Consider the following 26,242-nt stretch of genomic DNA (forward strand, 5'->3'; position numbering starts at 1 on the left):
ACAAAGCAGCTGACTAGGACAAAAGTAAAGTTCCTTCCAGAAAAAGCAGTTCCAAGACAGAAATCACAGTTACCCTGTTCTAGTTTAGAAAGGAGTTTCTGTGAGACACATTCAGTTTTTCATGCCCAGTACTATACTTGTGAGCACAAAGGTTTGAGAAGTTACTGAAGAGGAGTAGACAACTCTTAGGAAGATTTACTCAAAACAGCATTAATAGAAGTCATAAATGCATTGGTATTAGCCAGAATCAAAGGTCAGCACAGCCATCTGGCTACTGCTGTACCAAGCAAAGAAGCTGCCCTTACACACAGCTTTCACCCAAAGAGCTCAAAGCACTTGAGCAACTAAGTCTTACCCTGCCCTGGGGTCAGTATTATATTCTCTGTGTGCTTTAAAAATAGAGAACAGAAAGTTGGAAATGTTAAGTGGGAAATCTGTTACCTTATGGATATCATACTCTCAGCTTCTACTCTTTGTTAACAAAAAAAAATTAACATCCCTTGGCACAGAATTCTTAATAACAGCTCACTGCAAGCCATAGGAAGAAGGATGGGCCAAGAAAAAGTCTGCCAAAAATCCCTACTCCTAGAAAAAGGGTAGGCTTTGGATTGTGGTGTTTCATCACAAAGAAAGGTTTTAAAGTTTACATGTACCTCTCTCTGCTAGAGATACACAACTCCACTGGCTCAGAGCAAGGAATCACTGGCTTTGGAACTGACATCCATTTTACCACCTAGTTTCTGTTAAACAGAGTTTTGGCAGTAACACCTCAAATGCACAGAGACAAGAATCAAAAATTCATTACAACTCAACAATATACATAATTAATATATTTTAAAAATGAACAAAAATACAGTAGGTTTTCTACAATCCCACTTCTATTGACTTCTAATTGCAGATGTTTCCCATTCAGCAAGAGACCTTGAACATATTAAGTTTCTTTGCACTGCTGTCATCCTTGACACAAACAGAAATAAATATTTACACCCCACGAGCCCTCTCTGAGACTGAAAACTGTGCAATGCTTTGAAATTTAAGCATTATTTACTATGTGCCAAGTCTGATGGAGGCCCAGAAAATTCAATTCTGAACTGACACAATCAAGGAAAAAGCAAAACAAAACAGACAAAAAAGATACAAACAGCTGGAAATTAGGGTTTGCAAATCTAGGGAGAGTCTCAATCTCACATTGATGCAGTAAAACAGAGGAACAGCCACCCAGTGCTGGAAAAAGCAGTCAAGTCACAGCAGCTTAAGCAGTTACCACTGGGTCCTGGAGACTGCCTGTGTATGTTCCCAGCACAAAGAGAATGCAAGATAACAAAGTTTACATATAAACCTTTTCAGTGCAGACCCAGGGTGTGGTTCTTTTGCAGCATAAAACCAGATTCAATCCAGAGACTCAACAGAGCTGAAAAGGGAGAACTTCGCTATTTCCTTTATAGGCACACACCAAAAAGAAAAAAAAAAAACAAAACCAAAACAAAAAACCCCTAACCACAAAACTAAGCTCTAACTAGACAGAGTTTCAGAGTCCTGGAAAGTAGTCATCAATTTGAAACATGCACCAACAAAGCTTGAAAAGAAAGGTTCATTCACCATAGCCCAGGAAAACCACCAACAACAGAACTAGAAGATGATGTGGCAGACCTTCAAGAATGCTCCTCACTCCCTCCAGGTTTGTTCCTTATGGCATGTTTCTAATGGCCTTTATCCAGTGAAATTATAAATAAGACCATTTCCATATGAGGCTGTTTCATTTTGTCACTACACAAAGTGGTCCCCATTCAGAAGCATAAAAGTTGCTATGAATAGAAAATAATGTAATCTTCTCATATAAATCAAATAAATTCATCAACATAACACACTCAATAAAGCAAGGGAAGGGAAAACAGACTCAAAACAAAGATCTATACATGAATGAAAGGGAAAAAACCCACTCACTAAATGGAGTGGAATGAGAAGAGGTAGATTTCCCTCTAGATTTCCCAGACTCTCAGGAACCCATTACTGAACAGTTTTTAATTGTTGCAAATTGCAAACTTGCAATTTCAACAATTCCTGGATAAGCACAGGAATTACAGTACACCTTTGGGAGTGCAATAGGGAGAGAAGGAGTGAAGAAAAGTCATCCATCTTCTGAATAAAGTCTCCCTACAGTAGTCAAACACCACGCAGAGGGCAGAAGACACTTAAGAAATCAAAGCACCTTGCAACCAAAAGCCAATGGTTTTCCACAGCTGCATTTCAATCACAGAGTTGTCAACAGGGAGAGACAGATATCCAGTCTAGGCAATAAGGTAAAATACAGTTTTCTTTTTGCCTTTGTATCTCATGACAAAAAAGTCAGGACATGAGTGCTGCTTCCCAATACAGCTCCAAATCAATGATAGAATGTAATCAAAATTTATCTACTGATACACCAGGTTTCTCTTCCAGCATCTTCTAAGTGCTAGAATACTCCAGATAGTTACTCACACAATGTCAGCAGAAGTTTTTTCAGGTATTTGAAAGAACTGATTCCACAGCAGTTATCCCAAATAAAATATATCTCCCTGACCCTTCCCTTTCTCAAAAGGGCTGTTCTTCTCAAATTAGTGGTTGATTTGCTTCATCAGAAAGTCTGGATTAATTCATACTACTCCTCTTATTTATCAGGAACACACACCAGCAAAGAAACCTTCTCTGGTGGTTAAATGGCATGAAATAAGTACTTCACCCTGAAGGTATTTGTCTGCCAGCTTGTCTTGCCTGGAGGCTTTATTGCTGTAATAAATTCCTGATTGCTCACCAAGGAACCGCAGACAAAACTTCTAAAACATATGATGTGCACCAGAAATACATGGGAGATGAGAAGAAAGTGCCTTAGCATTTCTTCCTTCAATATTCTTCAATATGTCTCCTGCATATTAAAAAACCACTGTACATATTATGCAGTATTAGCCAGCAGGCTCCAAAAAACAGTTTTCTATTTCACAACGTGCAGAATGGCAAAGAGAAATAAGACACTGGGAATGGCAGCCAACCCTGATCAATGGCCTCAACAACAGGATCCAGGATAGAAAAGGGTAGCTGACTCTTCAAACACCTGAAGCAAGTATTTTCTCTTCCAGTTATGAAAATGTGGGGGCTTTTTTCTGGTTTTCATTTGGGAGAACAGAATTTCCTCATTTATTTGAGAAACTGCAGCTGTCACACCTTGCTCACAGAAACCCTACAACTTCTAACACCACACAAGACTAGCTCACAGCCAAACTCTCCCATTTTCCAGCAAAGAGCAGTTGCCTTCCACTGGAGAAATGACTCTGCTGAGTTGAGGTCAATGTACCACATCTCAGCAAGCCACTGACATTCTGACATAGCAGGGACAATATTATTGCAAAAAAGCAGCTGGTTAGTTACAACATCTAGACTGAGTTACCTAAAAGGAGCCAGATTTCTACAAAGGACCCATCAACTGAGGTACATTTGAGGAGTGGGAGCAGAAGAGGGAAGAAATTCTCCTTGTTACCACTTTAAAACAACCAAACTCCTGCCACTGAATATATACAAGGTTCTAAAAATGAGTAACTTTTTCATTTGACTCACATTATGCTTAAAGCTCAATATACAGCAGCAGTTCTCATGCTGGCTTTAAGGAATGCTCATGCTGATGCACAGCAAGAGTTTAATTTCCACATCTCAAGCAGTGCAAACCCCTTTTTCTATAAGGGTAGATTTGCTGTAGTAAAGAAACCACTAAGATAATTGTGAATTCAGGTACCTGACTCACTGTGAAACCTGCCAGCTACCTCAGCATTAAGGCAAGCAACTAGCAAGAATTGATGCAATTGTGGGTATTTATCCCTAATATATTTTTTGTACAGCCTTTAGGAAAGGCCCCTTATAGGAGCAATTCATTACCAAGCATTGCATGGGTAGCATCAGCTCACAAATCTGTGCCCCAGCACATGGGCATTCACTTTTTCAGAGTTCAGTAATAACACCAGTGTGAGCAGAAGCCGAAGCACCATTTGGATATGGTTGCTTCTGCAGCCAAATTCTTGGTCTTCAGCTATGGCAGAGGATCATTTATGCTTTTATAGCCCTTCCTGGGGACAGTTTTGCTTCGTCTGCTTAGAATCACAGAATATCTCAAGTTGTATTACTTAACTATTGGGTCCAACTCCCTGCTCTTTGCACGACCACCTAAAACTAAACCCTGTGATCAAGAACATTGTCCAGACACGGCCTGGCTTAGAGCTATACTGAGCCAATGCCCAGTGTATTAAAGGAACATACTTTACTTGGCACTGCCCTTACTTCCAGGCATCACTTCTTTGTGCAAAATTCAAAATATCAAAAGCATTCCTCCAAAACTGTGGCAAACCTGGATGTTGCATTTGTCATCTACTCTTTGCATGGCATGCAGATACGTCTATATCTCAATCTCTCTTATGCCTTCTTACCAAGAGGCCTCTCACATTGCTTTCAAACACAAGAATCATGACCTTTCCCAACACAAATGGAAAAACAATAAATCAGAGTAAAACTAAATCTACAAGAAAGAGATTCCAGTGTCACAGAAAGGCTTGGCTTGTTTTGGTTTGTGTTTTTATGTGGAAGCAAATAAAAAAGGGTTCCTCTTAACAGAGATTTAAATTTGGTTACAGAGGAATTTAAATATGTAAAATGGATCAAGAATTAATAATATTCAGGCCATGTGAAATTGCTGCAATGAATTTGTATAATGAGTAAAGTAAAATTCTGTAGCATTTACTGAAATATTTTATCTATATACTGCAGCTAGCATTACATATCTAATGAGAAATAAAACAAAATCCTGAAAAATATTTTTTTTAAAACTAGGCGTCCAGAAGCTGCATGAATCTGGACTAATTCTGACATTGTGTAGCTCTGAGTGTCCTTGCTGAAGTTTAAAAATAGAATAAAAAAGAACATTAGCCGAAGTCCCAGTTTATCCTACCTATTACAGCTTCACAGCCAGAGCCAAGCTAGTAAAGACTTTTGAGAGCGAGGTGTGGAATACTGAAAATATTTTGCAGGTATCAGCCCTGGACAATAGGTTTTAAAATGCTATCCAAGTAATTCTAGTTCATATACTTTGACTAACTTGATACTATGATATCAGAAAATTAAGTGCAACGAGAATAAGAGCTTTTAGGAATGCAACTCTGACAGGCAGAGGGAATTCAGGAAGTGACTGCTTACAGGAAATATATCCACTTAGAAAAAAGATGAGGGTTTTGGCATTCCTTTAGAAGGCCTGCAGTGATAGCTGTATGCCAGTGATACTGAACACAGCAGAAAGAATTTATATATTTTCCAGAAACATAAGAGAAACATGCTGCTGAATGCTGTGTACAAAAACCAGCTCAGTCTTGGAAGGATGCAGACACATAGCTGCCGTACAGGAGACTGGGATCAGGGTTTAATCACAGTTAGCTGGCAAAAGATACACAAAAAACATCTAAACTTCCCTGAATGTGACTGACCTGAACCACATGGTCAAGCCACAGAAGGAAGGAAAAAGCAGAGGGAGTCATCCAGTATTCTGAGACTGCAGCTTTGCCCAGCAAAGCAAAACAAACCTGCTCCACACAGGCAGAACAGGGTGCAAACACCCAGCTCCATTTTATCTGGAAACATTCACTTCAAGTGGTACAAGTTGGAGTAAGAAACAGATAAATTCATGTCATTCACTGTGCACAATGAGAAGCACGAGGAAAGTCTATCTGCTCAAAAGAGGTGACAGGTATCACCTGAAATATCTCCCAGGTAAAAATGGAGCAAATAATTTGCTGCTGGAGACAAGACAGCCATCAATACATTTGTCTTTCTCACAACACTACAAACTACCACTGACCTACAGAACTCACTAAATCCTAGTAAGGGAACTCCAGGAGAGGAGAAAGAACAGCTTCTTGAAAGGAGACATTGCACACAAACAGAAGAGTCACGAATCAAAATAATTCTGTTCATAAAGAAAATAAATGTGATTCTTAAGCAATGAAAGTAAGAAAAAATTCAGGATGGTCCTAAATCAGCAAAATTACTAAAAGAAGGTTCCCAAGATTGTGAAATTTCCCCTCTTTTGCTCTGCTTTTAACTGGCCTATTTGCTGGTAGAATTACACAACCCTTCTAAATGACTGCAACCAAATTTTGGTTCCTTTCTCAAATATTCATGCAATTGCTCAAGCTAACTTAGGAAAGGCATTCAAACAAATTAACAAAACAAACAAACAACCAAACAAAACACAGATCAAGAAAACTACCTAGTCTGAGAACTGAAGTTCCATTTGGAAACATGAAATTTCACTAGTCAGTTACCAGCTCCTACTGAGTAGGCCACTCTCCACAAGCACAACCAGAACCATCACTCTGACAGCCTTTACAAACTGTGGCTTCATTACCTTCTATGCCAGCAAGATTAGGTTCAGACACCCATCTAAAACCATGTATTTGACACATCCAACAAGACCACAGTGGTCCAACACAACCTCCTAAGTAATTTCAAAGACCAGAGTTTGAATGTTCACTTTGCTAGGAGCATCTGATTTACTTCCCAAAGTTATAATTCCCTTGCTTGTTGATATGGGAACTTCAAGGTAGTGCAAAACATTTTCAAGCCAACAGAGGAAAACAGACCTAGCACCATGGGTCTGCAAAACAATAAATTTATCTATTTACCTCCACAAAAGATATACACATTCCCAGAGGAGAACATACACTTGATGCCAGTTGCTATGTATGTATGTATGTATCTATCTATCTATCTATATATCTATCTATCTATCATCCATTATTAGTGATGGATATTTACTGTAAAGGCAATTTGTAAAAATTTATCAGAGTAACTCTTTAGAACCAGAGAGAAAGCAAGAACGAACACCAAAAGTACAAAACTACAGGAAAATTAATTATATTCCAACACAGGCACAATACTTAAGGCTCCAGCATATCAATGATTAGTTTAGTCACAGCATAAAAATCCAGAGTTCCAGAGTTTCATAATATACAGATGTAACTCAGCAAGACAAATACTGGAACAGCCTGTCCTTGAATTCATATTTTTTGTTAATTACCTAGGCCCTTTACCATTTGTAAAGAGCTACAGAGTGCTCTCATCTGAACATTACCAATGTATGTTTACTTCAATATTCACGAGAACTAAAATCACCTAAGCACCCCAGGGCTTTTCTCCTCAAGAATTCTTTCTGATAGACATATACAGAAATAACATTCTATAGTTACATTTGCACCAGTAAACTCCCCATCTGGACAGGGATTTTGAGAATAAAATGCTTTTCCCTTCTGCAGGTAAACCCACAGCAGCTTTTGTGAGATTCACATAGCAGTCTGAAATCAAAGCAGCTCACATGCCCAAGTGACTCTGCGCTTTTGCACCTCTGCCCAAGCCAAGAGGAACAAAGTGAAGAGGTGGTCAACACCCGTGGGTCTGCAGCTCCTGCTACATGGCCACTACAAAGGGCTCGTGTGGAGAACAAAAAGTCAGCTCCTTGCAACCAAGGAGTTAATTAGCAAGATGGGAAAGAGAAGTGCATGCATGTTGGCATAAGGCAGACAGGGCAACAAAAGATGTGGAGCTTGGGAAAGAAATAATCCATAAAACTGAGCGAAAAAGCTACATTCTTATGCAAAACCAGATTTCCTGTTCTCATCCCACTTTTTTGCCCTCCTTTGACAGAAAACCCTTGGCAAACTGTCTGGCCTGACAATGGAAAGGTGAAAGCACAGTATAAGCAGTTGGTCCTGCTTGTGCTATCTGCCAAAATGCCAAAAGCAGGCTGACCTTCATTCCCACTGCCAGAAACATGAGGTCAATATGAACCTCTAAAAGGTTGTCCTGAGCCCCTCAGTGAGGGGTTTTTGAAAGCTGTGAAAGGGAAACTTTCCAAAGCTGGAAGGAGTAAGGGAAAAGTCTCTCAGCAGCTGCAAAACTACCTTATAAGCCTTTCAATTAGAGTAGGATGAGCTAATAAAACCGGCCCTTAAACCCTGGAGATTCAGTGTTTAAATTGTGCTTCTGGTTCACAATTGAAAGGCATCTCTTATGCGTGCTCTAGTACACACAGGAATCAAACCACATCAGAAAATGATTATATTATTTGACTAGACTCAAAAGCACACTGGAGACAGGCAGCAGAGTCAGCAGAACACTCTCCAAAACCTTCCCTCCTATGTTCTATCACCATATCAGTGTTAGTTGCCTGCTTTTCTAAGATGCATCTTTAAAAAAGACTTATCAATCAGTGAAAAAAATAAGATTTCAAAGTATACCACAAGGCTCATTCAACCTGTGAATACAAAATATGCATCTAGTTACACTGTTTAATTAAAAGGTATGCTCTAGCTATTCTTCTGTAAACAGCTTTTTATTGGTGACACACAACCCTCTCCTACTTCCCAGGGACACCATCTAGAGCAGTATTTCCCCAGTTAACAACTCAGCCACCACTGCTTTATCACAGACCTGTTCTGGAGAATAAATGGGAGGGAGCAGAAGTTTCTCCACTGTCCAAATGGAAAGATGTCCTACATTAACTTCTAATAAAATCCAGAAAACTGTCAACCCTAAACACAGGCAAAAATCTCTGATTTCTACTACAAGGGATTACTTTAGTTCATAAAAACCTCTGTCTTTGATAGCTTAGTGGGAGGTTTGTATGCAAAATAGCATTTCAGTTTATCAGGCAGCTCCTCTCAACTCAATTCTTCAAGGATCAGCTCTGAAGCAGTGAACCCAAACCATAGCAACACTGTGACTGTAGAAAAAAGGCAAGTTCCTACCTGCTTTGCACGTCCTGCCATCATCTTCCAGCTGCACACCAGTGGGACAGGCACAGCTGTAGAAGGGGTCCCTTGGAGACAGCAGGCACAGATGGGAGCAACCACCGTTGTTTTCCTCACATGGAGTGTGAACTTCAAGAAACAAAGCACATTTAGTCTACATTTTCTAGAAGCCCATAAGCTCTGTTTTCTCCTTGAGGGAGAAATTACAGACCCCAAATGACTGGCATAAGCTTTAGTGCTAAAAAACAGAGGACTCACAACATGAAATGCTTGATTTCCCCCCCTTCCCAGCATCTTAACTCTAGGGGCACCTAAATTGAGATGTATGCAACTGATGGGACAATCAGTTCTATGAAAGAAAACAAGAACTTGTACAATTCCTACATTACAAATTCCTGCTGTTGCATGTACAGGACAAGGACGGACACATGACAACTGACCACTCCTTCCTCCTTTAATGGGGAAAAAAATGGCAGCAAGACATGAAATCATATGAATAGGTAATTATGGATAAATATTGCCCCTTATAAAAAATACTTGCAACCTTTTCAAGATTTCTGCAAAACTGTAGTTTCAATCATCATCTGAACTACTTTAATATAAAAGCACAAAGTGTCTGGCTAATTTGACTTTTGTTACTTCCACTGACACTCACAGGAAAAAAAACCAAACTGGTAAGGAAGGAATCCAAGCCTGATCTTAATGAAGTCAATGGCATCTGAGCTATTTTCAGCATATGCTGTTTCTCTGTGTGCTCTATTTTCTTTGTGACTGACTCAAATACTATGACCCAAGGCTGGGACATTCCTGGAGCTAAAAGCAATGACAAGAATTCAGCACAAACTCTTATCTGGAGCTGTGACACAGACCAGGGTGCTGTGCATACCCAGTAATCTCAAGGAAAACTTGCACATGTTCCATCCCCACAATGAGCTCCAAACTCCTTTTGCTTATTTTCAGGCCTGTTTACTCACATCCTATTAACTTCATTGGAATACAAACACTATCTTTAGGGAAGCATGGCATAAAGAAAGAAGCCAGTCCAAACGGCAAAAGTATTTCCTCTGGACAAGACTTGATTCTTCCCAGAGCTACTCAATTATATACATTTCACAACACTGATTTTAAGTCCTATTCTCACAATCCTAAAAAACTCCAAAACCTCCAAAACCAGCTGCCACATGGAATCATGTGAACATAGAAAATACATGCAGCCCTGCTCAATTTTCAATACTCTACTTCCTTTGAAGTAGCATCAGAGAATCTATAGAAAAATAGAGGCATGTGTGTGTCTACATGAAAGCTCAAAACTAAAACCCTTCCATACTAAGATGTGCACAAACTATTTGATATGTACTGAAGATAACCACAATCAAGTTTGGACTGCAAAAATGGCACTTATAAGTACAACATGAACATTATATATTTTGTGGCAATTTTAATTATTAAAAAAAAGTAATAATAAGCATTTCTTACAGATGCCTTTAAAGCAATGGCATTAAAAAGATGCCAGGTAAGTTGGTATCATCCTCGTTCAAATATTCCAAACCAAAACAAGTCACTGAATACTGCACTGGATTTTGCTACCAGCTGGGGCAGTGAGTGAGCTCACACCACTTGGGGCCGGAATACTCAAAGCAAGGCACAGGATTCAAGCACTTCTACCTTTAGGAACCAACCCTTTGACAAGTGTGCAGAACATTAAACTCCACACTGACCACTCTGCTGATTGACATTTTCCCTGCCAGAGAAGCGGCCGCCAAGCAGGGGTTTGGGGGCAAGCAGGACGTACAGTAGGGCTGTCGGTCGGGGCTCAGGACCTGGATGTCCATGGGTGAGTAGAGAGCAGACAGGATCTCCCTCCTCTTCTCTCCCGTCCGTTTGTTGCAGGCGTGGATGGAGCGCGTCTGCCAGTCCGTCCAGTACAGAGTGTCCCCAGACAGCGTCAGGGCAAACGGGTGCGTGAGGCTACCTTCAACAACTTTTTGCCTTTTGGGGAGAAAGAGTAAGGATTAAAAAATTGATTGCTTCCACTTGCTACCACACACACATGAAAAAATTTGGCTCTGTAGAAATTCACGTAGGAACTGTCGTCTTTCAACAAATTCATGGGACCAAGAGGTTTGCCTGGGGATAAAAGTGACAAGCAGTCTGAAAAATGTAAAATAAGGTTTTACCCCTTCATAGCAATAAGGACACAAATATATTGAGTTTCAGAACATCAAAGTATCTGATTCAGGCTCTACACTGACCCCTTAAGTTCCTTAACTTCAGGAGCCGTGCAAATACCCAAACACAAGTGACTTTCCAAGGAAATAAGGTCCAAAGAGTGCTCCTCTGATTAAAGCAGTATATGACATCTTTGCCCAGAACTTCAGTTTGCACTCAGTCTCTTCTTCTAGGAGAAAAAGGCAGAAATGACCTATGAGTCTCATTAAATGACCCCTCTCTTAATTTTGCAGCAGAAGGAAGTATTTTTCAGATTATTTTTTAATGTAGAGCAAAGGTCAGTTATATTTTTCCTAAAACTAAGTATTTATAATTAATACAAATCTGAAACATTTGAGGTGGTTTTCCAATTACATACTGCCACACCTCTGAGAATTAGATGAACTGGAAGCCATAAAACCCATGACATTTCTAACATGTTTTCACAGGATCCCAAAATTTATACCAGTTGCAATAAATTTAGATTTAACAGTTTTGAAGATATTTACTAAGCCAGAGAAAAGACACTGGACAACTCCTCAGTCAAAACTCTCAGGTACTCAGTTTTCACAAACCCATGCATTTTATGTATACACAAAGGTATGCACACACCTTTCAAACCAGTGTTGTGACACAGCAAAGCACTATTCAAAATTTTTCATCATATGACTTTGAGAAAGCTAAAGTCTCAGTGTCACCCTGAAGGAAAATAAGGAACTTAATTTTCTTATAACTCTATTAAATCTGCATTCATTTTTTTTTTTACTGAAGATGTTTAAGGAAAAAAAAAAACAGCTAACATTTGGCAGGGAAAGGACTCTGCTTCATTTTGAGCAGCACAGGTGATTATCTGCATTTTCCAGGGTAGAAGGGAATAAAAAACACCCCCAAAATTCTTGCTATATATTCAGACATAGACGAGTCTAAAACAGACTGAGACATGCACAAAAGTACCAGAATATACACGAGAAAACAAAATTATTCATAATATTTCTCTTCTAGAGATAAAATTGAAACTGTTCCAAAAATTCTCTCTAATTACCACTACTTGTTACCATAAAACACAACAGAATAAATACAAATACTAATTTCACTTTCCACTGTTACCATTGCTCTTTCCTCTTCACTAATAACAGCAGTGGCTGTATCCTAATATCATAACAGCTGCTTTCCACTATGTATTGCCCCTATTTCCATCATTCTTGGATATCAAGTCTCCCTTTCTCCTGTAATTACATCCCTTGAAATAGTTCCAGAAAATGTGGGTGCAAATTGAAGCTTGCTAAGAGGCAGATTGCTCCAGTAACATTAATCCACCACATGGAATGCAAATTTCCTTTTTATTTAGATTTTGAGGTAATCCTGAATGGATTCTGGGATGGGAGGGATGGAAGCATTTGAAACATCACAAATTTCTTTATTGTCATGGATGAGTGAAACTTGCTCCATGTTTAAGGAACAGAAACAACTTCAGAAGTTACCATCTAGTCTGAGCCCTTACTGAAATGCACCTTTAACACCAGAATCCAGGAGTCCCAACTTCACAGACATCTGTTTCAACACTGATCAGTGAAAAGGGAATAAATAAAAATTTCATTTAAAAGGAGTTATGATTCAGATCAATCTTCATGGCCTATTATCAACATCCATAACACTTTCAGAGTTATTATGCTGGACAATACCTAAAAGTTTGCATGCAGTCAGACCTCCATAATGCACCCTGTACAGGGATATTCTGACCTCAAGTGTGCATTTACATGCTGTAGCACCTCAGTAAAATATGCAAGAGAGCCAAATTTTTCTTAATGCAAAATACATTATTATTTACTAAAACACTATTTGATTTATGGTCAAACAGAAATCTCTTTGGGAGGTGGGGCATGGATCTATCACAAAGTAATTTGGATAGATTGCTGGAATTAGTGCATTCAAAGCCTTGCTCCCTTTCAGGTGGCTTTTCTCTACCTTAAAATGAGCAGAATAGATTTTACTTGCCAATTACAACTTCAACATTTACACACACATGCAAGTAAAGTCTGTACAATTTGTGCATGAAAACCCCAGAAACAGCCTGGAAACCTCAAACTCTGCCACTCTCCCCCAAATCAGAGAAACATACTCTGCGCTGAATCATTTGAAAATCTTTCCTTCTATCTAGAAACCTGCAGCCAGAGTGGGAGCTACCTCTGCCTTCCACAAAGGCCTTTTCCCTGTCTCCACTCTGGACTGTCAGTCAATACTTGTCACTTACTATAATGCCACCATTATCCAGCTCTTACACAGTGCTCTCAAAGGAACTTGAGAGTGTTTTATAAAGGATGTCAATATTGCTATTGCTCTTTTATGACTGTGACAATCAGGCATAGAATGCAACTCAGTAAAAAAAATTGAGTGAGAAACACCATGGAAAATTTTTTTGGGGGGAAGGCATATTATTCTATTACACAGAAATGCGTAAAATAGAGCTCCTCCAACTTTTCACCAAGGCAAAACAATTTTATTGACACAGGCATTTAAAATGTTATGAAATCATGAAAATGTCATTTAAAACTACCTGAAGACCAAAGCCAGACACCAGTGCAGAGATTACTTTGGCAGGACATTTTACTGCATGTGACACTCACCCTTCAGGTCCAACACACCCTGCCCACTGAGCACTGCACAGAACTGAAGATGCAATCTCAAATGCTTAAGTCTGCCCTGCCTGAAGTGTCATTTCTTCATGTCTACAGAAGCCAAAACTTAACAGCACACTTGGACAGCAGCCACCAAAAAATTTCCACCCTGTGCTTTCCAGCAAGCTTTAGGAAATCTGCTTCCTAAGTGCTTGTGGTTTGAAACAACCCAAAATTGGTTAATTAATAGGCATGACATAAGGACTTCTGTGGATGGGGCCATGGACAAGTGTGTCTCAATGTGTATTTCTTGTTGGTAAAAAAAACCATTAACAATACTGTAAAATCCCAGTGACAAGTTAAATGTTATATTGTCCAGGGTCAAGAATCAGCATCCCCAACTATTTTCAAGACAAGTAAGAGCCTAAAAAAGAAGAACCCTGCTGTACAAGAAGGCTGTGAACAGTTTATAGTGAAATACTGATACAAACAGTCTTACTCTTAAAACCAGTTTTATAGTATGTGAGGTTATTTTTTGCAAGGCAATTAAGAATTGCATTTTTTAAAAATTGGAAAGTATTTGCATTATTCTAGGTTACTAGGGAGAAAAAGTCTTATTTCAAAATGAACACAGAAAGTGAGAAATTACTTACATCTTATTATAGACCAGAGAGCTTACCTAAAGGAACCATCCAGATTTGCCCTATGAATGAAACTCAGTTTTGCATCAGCCCAGTAAAGTTTCTGCTCGTCGAGATCTATCGTGAGCCCATTTGGCCAGTAAATGTCGGAATCAACAATGATCTTGCGCATGCTGCTGTCCATCCCTGCCCGCTCTATCCGGGGCGTTTCACCCCAGTCAGTCCAGTACATGTATCTGAAAGAGACACACACACACACAAATGAGGCCACAGGACACGCAGGGACAGCAGCTCTTTGCAAAGCCTGTAATGGTACAATGGTACATTGCATACAGCAGGGTACAGACACCAGTGTTTACTCCCAAAACTTTTACACACTTATTAAAGCAAATCAAACTCCAGGTCCACAGGGCACAACATAAGTCCTTCATGAAACCATCTCACAAGTTTTGTGTATTTACCACTGTCTCCCAAAGCTGAGCAGTACCTGATTGTTATAAGCATTTAGAACTGAGTATCATCCCTGTGTGGTCAGTTGCTACAAGTTAATATCCTATATTGCAATGAGCACAGCTTCACCTCCTTTTGCAAATCCATAGAGAAAAAAAGAATGAAGTCAAGTGTCCTGAAATCTGTTTCTGTCAAAAAAAATAAATCACAAATCCATGAAGTCTTAGAAAGACATTACATTTTTGGAATTTTTTTTTCCCCATTCCCATTCATGTCCCAGTTTCCCTATCACTCCACCTATGGGCAATGTAAGTAGCCTGAATAGACTCACAATAGATTAACAGCACGTACCAACTGGAAAGGACCACATCAAAGTGTAGCAAATCACATAATATCTGCACAAAAAGCTGAGATTGTACAGTTACAAGAGAAATGGTCTGGTGAGAAGAGAACAGCCAGTTCACAGCTGGTAAACATTACCCAGCACCACATATGCATCCTGCAAGTTCCACAAGCAAACACAACACAGCTGCCTCAGGGTTCTCAGAGAAACACACTGTCTTCCCAATGCCATGACAGCCTTTTGGGCCATGGGTCTATGTGAGGAAGCCTTTGCCCTGAGGGAGCTCTCAAACATAACCAGGGATCTGTGCCTTGGACCCATCACCTCCCCAGGCTCCCTGCACAGTATTAGATCAACAGGAGCTCCAGATGGGCACCAGCTGGGCAAGAGCATGGAGCTGCATCTGAGCTAAGTCCTCCTAACACTGAAGATCCAGAAAAACATGGTAAAGAGACATCTATTCAGTCCTGCACAATGCTGAGCCAGATGCTTCATAACCTGGCTTATCTCAGACCCTTAGCTCCCCTCAGAAGACAGCACTCACTGTGCAGCCACAGTAGGAGCCACTAAGGAAGTAAATGAATGTGGATTGTGAAAACACACTTAAACTTTATGCTTTATTTTATGAGAGAGACTCCTGTCCACACTTCAGGGATGATGTAGGGACTACATTTGTAATTGCTGTCATGTTCCTCTGCAGGGGGATCTTGCTCTCCCCCCTGCAAACTGCAGAGGCTCTGGAGCTGCTTTACCCACAGCTGGGCCATCATTTCAGCCAAGGAGGAACAGGCAGCTCTACAGCTATCACCAGCAAATGTCCCTCACAACACACTTAACCTTAACATGCTCTGATCGCCATGTGCATCCTCCACCCCAATTTAGGCAGATCTCCAGTTCCAGGGCAGTCACAGCACCTACACAGCAGCATATATAATCATGAGCAGTTTATCCCACTAAAGAGGGGAATATAATAATATAATAACCATGCAGATATAGACAGACAGACAGACATTGATCACTTGTATCACAATCCACATACACCTGAGTGTGAGGTCCAACAAGTTTTCTAGGTGAAATAAAAGACTCCATATGCAGGTGACTCTGCAGGTTTCTGACACAGCTCACATGAGAGTGGCTGAGGCACAGTCATGTCCCCAGATGCCTTCTCAAAGCTTCCTCAGCTCCAGCAACCAGGACAGACTGACAGCTCCTGAAAAAGCAGCAGCAGTAGCTGAGAGCTGCCCCAGTTCAGAGGACAACCTATGAATGTAAATTGCCACTCATTTTGGTTTTCCTTAACAAGTCAGGCTGTAATTTGTGGCAACTCAGACTGTGTGGGGAAGCAGCTATTGACAAACAACTAAAGACAGAGAAAAGTAGCCTTAAAAAACCTGTCTGCACAACCAGATGCTGAATCACACTGTGAAACTGATATGGCCAAATACTCATTTTTGGTCAGGTCAAATCAGTTGTCTGATCTAGCTCATCTGATCCTGCTCAGCTTGCACCACCTGCATCCAGCTCTACAGGAATAAAGACAGACAAAATATAGACTGTTGAACGAAGAAAAATGTGGCTATTAGAAGTGACTTTGGGCCTTATCATGTGGCTATTGAAATATGTGAGTGCAGACTAAAAAGGAGATTAGACCATTAGACAATTAGACCGTGAAAGTTACTTAAAAGAAAAAACAAAGGAGACAAAACTAGCTAAGTCCTATTCAACCCTCAAAGCAGGTTAAAAGGATGAGAAAACATCCCTTAAATTATCATGGAACAAAATTCCTGTCCTCAGGCCTTCCATTAAAATTTCAGCCTGCACTCTCAATGCATTCAGAGGAAGGAAAAAAAAAAAATCTGTAAACCAAAGAGCCCTCATGGCTTTTCTATGATATTAAAGAAGCTCCAACTCAAGAGTCTCTTCCCAAAAAATAATGTCATTTAATTTCATAGGTGATGCGTGTTTACTCTTGGGCTCACAGAGACTGCTGTACAAAACTAGTACTTTCAAATCCACAAACTTGTCACAGGAAAATTGCATCTCTACATTTCAGCTCATTAGCAGGCACCAAGCTCAATGTTACTCAAAGGTTTAATACTGTGTGGTATTAGCAAAGTAGCTGCACCACAAAGGAAGGGTCAGCAGGATGAAGATGCACTAAGACAACATGGAGAACAATCTGAATGCAGGCAGCCTTCCTTCAAAGCACTTCTCTCTTGGTTGGACTTTTCTAAAACAACACAGCCTGTCACCACCTTGTCCTGACAACAGGCTGTCCCTGCAATCCCTCAAGTATCACACAGCCGATCTTCTCAGTGAACTCTTCAGAGTATACTGAACACCTAAGGAGGTAAAGGTTTTCTTCCCTCTGTGTGCCCCACAGAATCCCATGGTCCATCACAGGAGCAGACACCAAGCCACAGAAAAGCAAATACAATTTTTGCATCCTTTTCAAAGACGTTTCTGTCCTTTATCAGGCAGCAGGTGCTGAATTGCCAAGAATTTTAGGAAATGTGCTCTGGTTTGGGGATCTCTCAACACATCAAGATCCTGAATTGGGAGTTTGGAAATCAATGTAAGAAGCTGCTCCTACAGCAGGACTGATGTTCTGTGGTCTAAGTGAGTCCATTTAAAACCATACCACTGCCAAATGAAGCACTTCTTCTCTGGTGCCCACCCTGGTGTTGACATTAGCATTCTAACAAGGAAAAAAAAGAGAAAACTCAAAACCTTTCAGTTACCTTAGCAAATAATCAGTGTTACCAATGTTTCTGCAGCAAGGGATGCTTAAACAGAGGGAGCAAAGAACAGCAGCAACCAGCCAGCTGAAGCCACCTGTGAAGCTTGCCCAGAGAAAGAGGCATTTCTCATCACCTCCCCCTAGGCCAGTCACTCACCTTTGAGTCTGCAATTAGCTAGGGCAGCCCTCTCCATCCCTCCTCTCCCACCTTTCTCTAGCCTAACATCTAGGCTCTTCTGACATTTTTTTTGCAGCACAAGGCACAACAGAGCACTGGACATGAGACTCTAACAAGCCATAAAATGTCATGTTTTAACTGCATGCTTGTAAGGGATTTTCAAGAATGCACAACATGTCAAGTTTTCCCTTTTTTGCCCTCCTCTATTTTGAGTAACAAAGCTAGTTCAAATTAAGGTAAAAATACAGTGTTCTGGCTGGAACACAGAGCAACCTGAAGACAGACTTTTTTTTGCACAAGTTATAAATCCTTAAGAAAAGAAACATCCATGGTTATTATGGAAAGAATTACACGAGCTTAACTAAACCAGCACTGTAAACTGAACTGGAACAGTAATAAGAGAATTTTTTGGGGCAGGGGGAAAGCCTCCTTGCTATGATTTGTCATGAAGAAAAAAAAAAAAGGCTAACTATCTGTGAAATAACCCATAGATCTGATTAAAATTATTAGTCTCCTGTCAAAAGTACTGAAATCTGCTTGTACTAGCTTGTTTATCAGAGAAAGAGGAATACAGGAAAAACAGTGGAGAAATTAAAGATTTAAGTAATGTCCTGAATAATAATTAGGCCTAACAGCCTCCATCTTCCAAATGCCTGCAGTCTACAGGATCAATTCCTACACAAAAGCAGACACTTTTGGTTGGAGCTTTATGGGCAGGGGAGGAAAACGGCAAAAAGCTCCAAGTGGCTTCTCAGTGAAAGGAATCAATCAGCATACTTTAATCGTTTATATGCAGGAACTGATTTTGATTCATCCTGATTTAAATTAACCTTCATTCAGGAGCCTGGAGTGACAACTGACGTATTATTTCTGGGAGGGGAAAGGCTTTCCTGAATTTATTTTTTAAAGAATGCTCAAGAGTCCACATCTATTATTGACCTCAGTATAAAACAAGCACTTGAAAACAGTCAAGACATCTGGGACAAATGATGGTTCAGGACTGGGGTTTTTTGTTTTTCAAACAGAACCTATTTTCCAGGTGTCCAGTATATTAACAATCCCTATCATTTCCATTTCACCATTTAAAAAAGAAACCCCGCATTTAGGCCAGATAACATTTCAGAAAAATAAGCAGACTAAGCAAAGAGTCTCGGTCTGGCACTACCTGTGCTATTATGCCTCCCAGTTTTTGAAGCCAGCTGAAAAGATGCACACTGAATAACAATGAAGAGCCTAAGGCAAGCATTTGGGTAGGTTTTTTTGTTTGGTTGATTTTCTTGGTGGTGGTAGTGTTTTCAAATGTAAATTCCAGAGTTTTAAATACCCCTGGGCCAGGGCACGCCATAACAATTGTAAGAAACTAAAAATATCAAACCCAGTATCTCTGTACACATTAGATCGATCACATTTTAGGACTGGCATCTGAGGAGTTTTATATCCTCCTTGCATGGCAACAGGTCAACAAAAGTCTAACAGCACTGAGGGCTGTCAAAGAAAATGAAAACATGAATTTCTAAAGAGCTAATGAGAGAAAAAAAAGCCCTTGTGAGCAAAATTTACTGCTAAGCAGCTATTGCAAATCAATACCCTTAAAAAAAAAGTAACCAAGCAGCACTACATATGCTCTAAACAAAAAGCAGACTTTGGACAAACTTGTGAGTTAGTTTATTTAGTTCTTCAGAGATGCTTAAGTGTCTCCCCCCCCCTCACTGGTTTTAAACCTTAACTCCAGGCTTCCAAGGCAGAAAGGAAGGAGAGGCAGGCAGAAAAAGAGACTAACATCAAATGATAATTTCACAGCACTTGCACCAATTCTGTCCCTAAACTGATCTGCTGCACCACTTTGCTCCACTAAAGAAAGGAGGTGGAACAAAGCAGAGCAGAAGCCAAAGCTCCACCAAAGCCATGCTGTAAATGTACAGTTTCTCATGAACACACAGCCACCAAGAGTCCATCCAGCCCAGCAGCCAGAAGCACCAGACCCAAAAGAGTACATAAAATTCAGTTACTGCTCTGTGTAAGCACATACATGTCATGTGTTACATATATTACAAATAGGCAAGCTCTATATGTAAGCTTCAAGCTTCACAACCAAGCTTTCTATCGGAACTTAATTAAATGCAATTCAACTGCAGCCAACAAGGCCCTGAGTTTTGGCATATGAACTACCACACTGAATCAGAGCTTAAATGGTGCTTCCCTCCTATCAGAAGAATGGGACTGAAAACCACCTTGCAAAAACAAACAGATTTTGAAGTTGGCAAACTGCACTCCAGTGGGGGTTTTTGTTGGCTTTGTTTTTGGGTGAGTTTTTTTGTTTGGTTGGTTGGTTTGTTTTCTTTCCCCTGCTTAACTCATTTTAAAATTCCAGGTGCAGGAGCAAAACCAGAATGAAGACCATATTTCCCCTCAGTCTTAAAGCTGCAGATTATTTCTTACTTCCCAGTGCTTCATGTCTCTTGTCATTATTTTTACAAAGATTAGAAATCAGGATTGTGCCCTCCAAGAGCAGCCAATCAACCATCTGAGCTGGAAGGTATCACAGACATAATAAAAAGCAGCCAACATTGCCCAAACACTTTTTCCATCTCCCAAAATGCAGTACAGCTGCCAAACCTTACATAACCTGCTTACACAAAAGGGGCCAGTTGTACAGATGATATAAATCAGTACAAACTTCTCCAATTTCAACAATGCTCTTGAACTTATACAAGCCCATGGCATAAAACAGGAGTTTACAGGAAATTGCTATGAAGTTTAGATTCCTGCACATTTAAAACTTACTTCCCCCATCCCACCTTTAAAGCTACAAAAACTCCACTGTGAAATTAAATATCCCCAACTGCTAACAGAAGAAAAGAATGTCTATCTCACATAGCATTAAGCTGCAAATTACTTTCTTTTTTTTCAAATTACCTTTTCATTTTCTTTTCTTTTTTTCAAGCACTGAATTTTGAGACCTGGATGTCCTCGACAAAACCATTACAACAAACCCAAAAATATGCCATAGCAAGTAATCATTACAACTAATCACATTGTATTCAAAAAATGTGTACAAAGTAAACAAAACCCTTGAGAACCAGCCTTCTCCACTACAGTTTTCCTATAATGTCTTTTATTCTGATTTATTCTTTGGAAACACACATTGGCAAGGTGTCCTTAATGATCTCTGGGGCGCTGTGATCAGCTCACAGCAGCGTGTCCATGTCTCTCTCCTGCTGAGGAGCAAAAACTGGGCACAGCACTTCAAGGGTCCTTTCACCAGCTCTGAGTGGAGAGGGAGGTCCCTGATCTGATGGCAGCACTGGAGTGATCTGATCTGATGGCATCTGATGAAGTCCAGGAGTGCTCTTGGCTTTCTTGACAACAAGGGCTGTCTCACAGGCAGTCCACTGACCCCAGGTCCCCTTCTTTCACAAAATGTGATTTACTTTAGGAATGGGAAAAATAGACCAAATCCCAATTCATTGAACCCATTTTAAGACACGCTACAGACACCCAAAATTCAGTATCCTCACATGAAAAAGTGAGCAGAATGAACTGCTGAACTCTCCATCAGCTTGTGAGCTAGACCCAGTCACTACTCCACCACATCTACCTGAATTTAAACCTAGATTTCTTTCTCTCTTCATAAGGAAACACTGAATGAAAACCTATTGGGACAGTAAAAAAAAAAACTGTATCTACACATTAGACTGACTTAATGGAAGATGGGTTGCAGCAAAAGTACTGAACCACAGTAATCCAAATGTGTAAGTCAGGTGCTGGTGGCTCTCTAACCCACCCATCTCACAACGGCTCAAATGTTTAGTTCAAACTAAGGCACTTTATGTTTCTCTGTGCTGATACACTTTAACTCAATGTTTAGGGAAAGATACACACCAACTACAGACAGGAATTTGTCAAGGCACAGAACTTAAGCATGTTCATTTGCACCCTTGTAATTTCAAGCACAGTAATAAACAAACCCTGAGAACACCCTTAGCAGATTAAGTGGAAAAATTCTTACTTCAGCTCATATTAATGCTTAATTTTACATGAAAAAAAAAAAAATAGAAACACGTTTTGAGTTAAACCAAAGCAACTCATTCATGCCAGAATAGTGCCAGTCCATCCAGACCAACATGTTGTATATGCCATGATCTCCACATGATGCAGCTACAAAATGCACCCAATGACATCATCTAATCAAAGAGCTTCCACCACCTCTCTGGTGCCAGTGCATTCCTGACTTCACCCAAGAAACCACTGCAACACACACTGGCACTGTGACAACTAAAGCCATCCTGTTGCTCCTTTTCTTCCCCCAAGAAACAGTGTAGAAATTTAGAAGAGAAGAATACAATTCCCAAACGTAATAAGATTAAATGAGTACAGGGCAAAGAAGTATCAGCGTCCAGGACTCAGGATAGGAGGAGTCACAGAAACTGCAGCAAAAGAAGAGTGCAAATAGGGGAGGGAGGTCAGTGGGGTTTTTAAGGAAGTCTACACATTTCCACCTCTTTCCCATGCAATTTTGGGGAGTAGGGGAGAAGTAAATTACTTTTTTTCCATCGTCTCTGAACAGGCAGGTCTGCTCTCAAATGAAACAAAAGGTCTTCTCTGAACAGGCAGGTCTGCTCTCAAATAAAGCAAAAGATCTTTGAAAAACAGTCATATCCATGAGCGGGAAAAGGGAGAAATAAGCAGAAGAGACTAATGAACTACTTAAAGCAAGGGTGTCACCATCAAGGACAATAATCTGAAAATTAGATTAAATAACAATTCCCACAAAAACCTCAAGTTTCTTATGCATGAGACTATTTGCAGCTATTTGGAGACATATCAAAAGCTTTCCAAGTCCCAGAAATTACTGCCATACCAAGATACTGGATATGACTGTGAACCAATTTTACAGCTGAGTACTTTTCTTTCATTTTAAGATAATAATCATGCTACTCATATATTACAGAGTTTCAAATAACTAACCAAAAGTTTCAAAATAATTTTATAGTTGCAATTAATTACTAACTAGAAACACACAGGATATAAAGTAATCTCTAGCTTTCAGGCAGCAATAAGCACATTTCACTCAAAACCTGGGCATCTTCTGCATTTTAACCAAGCAGACACAAGTTAGGGTTTCTAAAAAGCACAACCTTCTTTACTCAGAGAATGTTTCTTGCTTTTCTTGTCCACCACTTGCAACAGTCACAAGTTTTTCTTCAGTATTCCCTCTCCTCTGAACTATTCCAAAGGAGATTAAGACCAGAAGATACACTGCTTAAAAGATGTCATCATCCACCCTTATTTGTATCAGAAGCCTCAGTCGGCTGCAGCTCATACAGATCCAAATAATTCCAACCCAGAGGCCAACATGCTTAACCTTTAGTACCTGCCATGCTGCTATGTGGGTCAAGGTCCTGCTGAACCATCAGCAAACACCAGCACAGCTTGAAGGGCTGACATAAACACAGTTGTGAGTTACAACAGCTCCAGGTCTTGTTCATGGGCTTGCTGAGACACTGAGCAAATACTGGATTTGCAACTAGGCAGGTCTGAGGCTTTTAGTTTTAGACTCTGAACTGAAAGCTTTCTAATTGTGATAGCTGTCCTGTCTATATCCATTTTTTAGTATCCCATTTGATGCATTTACCACTAATCCTTTCTTTGGTGCCAAATATACTTTAGGTCAATGACAGCCACTGCTTGCAGATTTTGGCTAATTTGCCATAAGCAACCTGAGGCAATGGCTAAGCCAGGCTATGGCATACAATCCCTTAATGCTGTTCAGACATGATTAGGCTTGTTTTAATCTCTGAACTAATAACCATTCTGCAGAATGCCAAAACAGATGATTTATTTTTAGTACTTTTTTTGCTGCATTCTAATTTGTATCTTACTTCCTTCCCCTGAAGCTTTGCTTTTCCAAAAGGAGAAGATTGCTCCATAAATGAAGTCAGGTTCTGGGGTGGTCCACTGGCACCAGCACTGACTCTGCCCAACAGCCTCACAGCATGCCATGGAAGACTTTTAAGAATTAAAATGAGGGAGGAAATGTAGACAGCAGTGTGCAGCTTTTCTTCAGTCAAACCAGTTCCAAGGTCCTCATTCTCCTCTCTCACATACACCATTCCTACAGATCCCACCAGGGTCAGCAGGCCAGCTCACGTATGGCAAATTCAACACCACCAGTGACTACACCAAGTGATGACTGTGGTTATACCCGCACCAAAAAAAACACAAGACAGCACACCTTTTCTTGAGGCAAGCAATTTTTATCTTTCCCTAAAATAATGATTTCACAAACATTTCACAGATGTCTAATTCTTTTTGCTTTCAGCAAACAGAGGGGGAAGAAATTTCTCAAGCATTACTGTCTGCTGAGCAAGGCAAGCTACAAAAAATATAGCCTGGACCTGGATAGTAAGCTCACTCCAAAGGCAATACAGCAGCCATCACACAAGTAATAACAAATTCAAGATTTATATTAACCAAAGTAAATATCTCTAACACATTCTAGACTTTCATTATGTGAACTAACTACTTCATTAAGCACTTAGTAAAAATCAGATATGAGGATTATGGATATGCTACAGACCCTCAGAATCAGAGCCCTGTGTAAAACGGAGAAGGTAGCAAGCACTGAGATTTTTATGTCATAGATTTAATGACCCTTGTCAACACACATTCTAGGGTGTTCTGATCTAAGACCTTCACTACAGGACTGAGAATTAAATTATTTGTTTTGGCTACTCATTCATGCATTCTTTTGAAGACTTCTTTTCAGGAAAGTGAAGTTTGCTTGCCACGACATGTGATAAAAATTTGTTTTTCAAATACATTCCTCCTTCTTCAGACAATGTTCATGACACTTAAGTTTTTTGCCTGGCATTGCAGGGAATTTGAGCTACCTCTTTTAGCTGAGCTTGAGTAAAATCTTTACATACGATAAATTCAGATTTGTTAGAAGCTGTTATCCTGAAAACATGTACACACTTATGTAGCAGCATCAAACTCAAAGTTAATAACACCAACACTACTGAATCCCCCACCAGTGGTCTACCTATCAAGAATTTACATAAATGCTAATGTTCTACAAACAATACCAAGAATTTAGCCTAAGGTCCTCCATTAAATAAATTCAGGTTAACACACCCTACAGCAGGACTGGGATCTAAATGTTTAAAACAAAGCATCAGCAAATTTATAGAAAAATGTTTTGTACTGTCCTCTGTCTTCTTAGTTTATCCTTCATGTCAGGGAAGAGTAACTGGATTGCCACATAGTCTGCTTCCTTTAATTCCTAGAATATACAGTGAATTCAGCAAGAAAATTTTAATGTGTATGGGAAAGAATGACATTACATATTAATGTATGTCATTAAGACATTACATATTAAGCCAACTCCTGTGAATTATGATAGTCTTTCAGAGTATCAGAAGACCCTGTACAATGAATGATTTTCACTAGCTCTGGGAAGAAGAGAGACTCACAGATAAGCTTTAAGTGTCCCATAGCTTGCCTTAAAAAATGAAATTTTAGGAATGCACTGAATGATTGTTAGGGGAGAGGAATCTCTCTCAGTCATAACCATGAGATAATCACTGCCTTTAAAAAAGGAAGATAGGCTGAATGTGCAAAAGATGCAACTCTCTTTAAAAATCACCACAACATCTGACTTACTACTTAGGAATCCCATCAGAACATCTGAAAAATCATACTCCTGAATGTAAACTGGAAATCACAGAAAAATAGGTTTCAAAAGGAAACTCCAGAAGTCAACTTTGCCCCTCTCCCATCCCTCTCCTAAGGCTTGGTCATTACACTTCTGGTGTTCCTGAGAGATGATGACTGTATTTTCAATATGTTCTTCTCCATTCTCTCAAAATAGTCTACAGCTTGAAGAAGCACACTCAAAATGGAATAAAATCTACTTATTAGGCAAACACCACTCTGGACGTAACACCCCACTGCAAACACCCCAACACAGAGTCCTCCATCCACCTCTGCAGAACAGCCTTACTAAGGCTAAAAGATAAGAGAAGATGCCACCATTCTGCCCAAGAAAATGTTATTATCTCAAGAGAGATTAGATTTGTTTGATTTGGAGCATTCTAGACAAACCCATGTTTGGGTACTAATACTATCAGCTAAGCATTTGCAAACTGTTTATTTGTCCCATTTTGCCTCTGGAAACCAAAGTTGACTAATGAAGTTTTCTTCCTCATTTTCTAAGCTTCCCACCCCATTTCTCTAGTAGAAACTGCTA

At 39.9% G+C, this 26,242-nt stretch overlaps 1 protein-coding gene across 3 annotated transcripts in view; it reads right to left on the reverse strand.

Moving 5' to 3' along the window:
• Nucleotides 1-26,242, reverse strand: part of LRP5 (LDL receptor related protein 5) — a 125,231-nt gene that overhangs the window by 65,732 nt on the left and 33,257 nt on the right. For all 3 annotated transcript variants that reach the window (XM_064714694.1, XM_064714695.1, XM_064714696.1), the window contains exons 3-5: nucleotides 14,319-14,516; nucleotides 10,609-10,805; nucleotides 8,814-8,945 (exon numbers count right to left, since the gene is read on the reverse strand). In XM_064714694.1, the coding sequence (XP_064570764.1) occupies nucleotides 8,814-8,945; nucleotides 10,609-10,805; nucleotides 14,319-14,516 (527 nt within the window). The remainder of the gene's footprint in view (nucleotides 1-8,813; nucleotides 8,946-10,608; nucleotides 10,806-14,318; nucleotides 14,517-26,242) is intronic.

The sequence above is a fragment of the Zonotrichia leucophrys genome, chromosome 5 (genome assembly GCF_028769735.1).
Source record: "Zonotrichia leucophrys gambelii isolate GWCS_2022_RI chromosome 5, RI_Zleu_2.0, whole genome shotgun sequence".
Lineage (NCBI taxonomy): Eukaryota > Metazoa > Chordata > Aves > Passeriformes > Passerellidae > Zonotrichia > Zonotrichia leucophrys.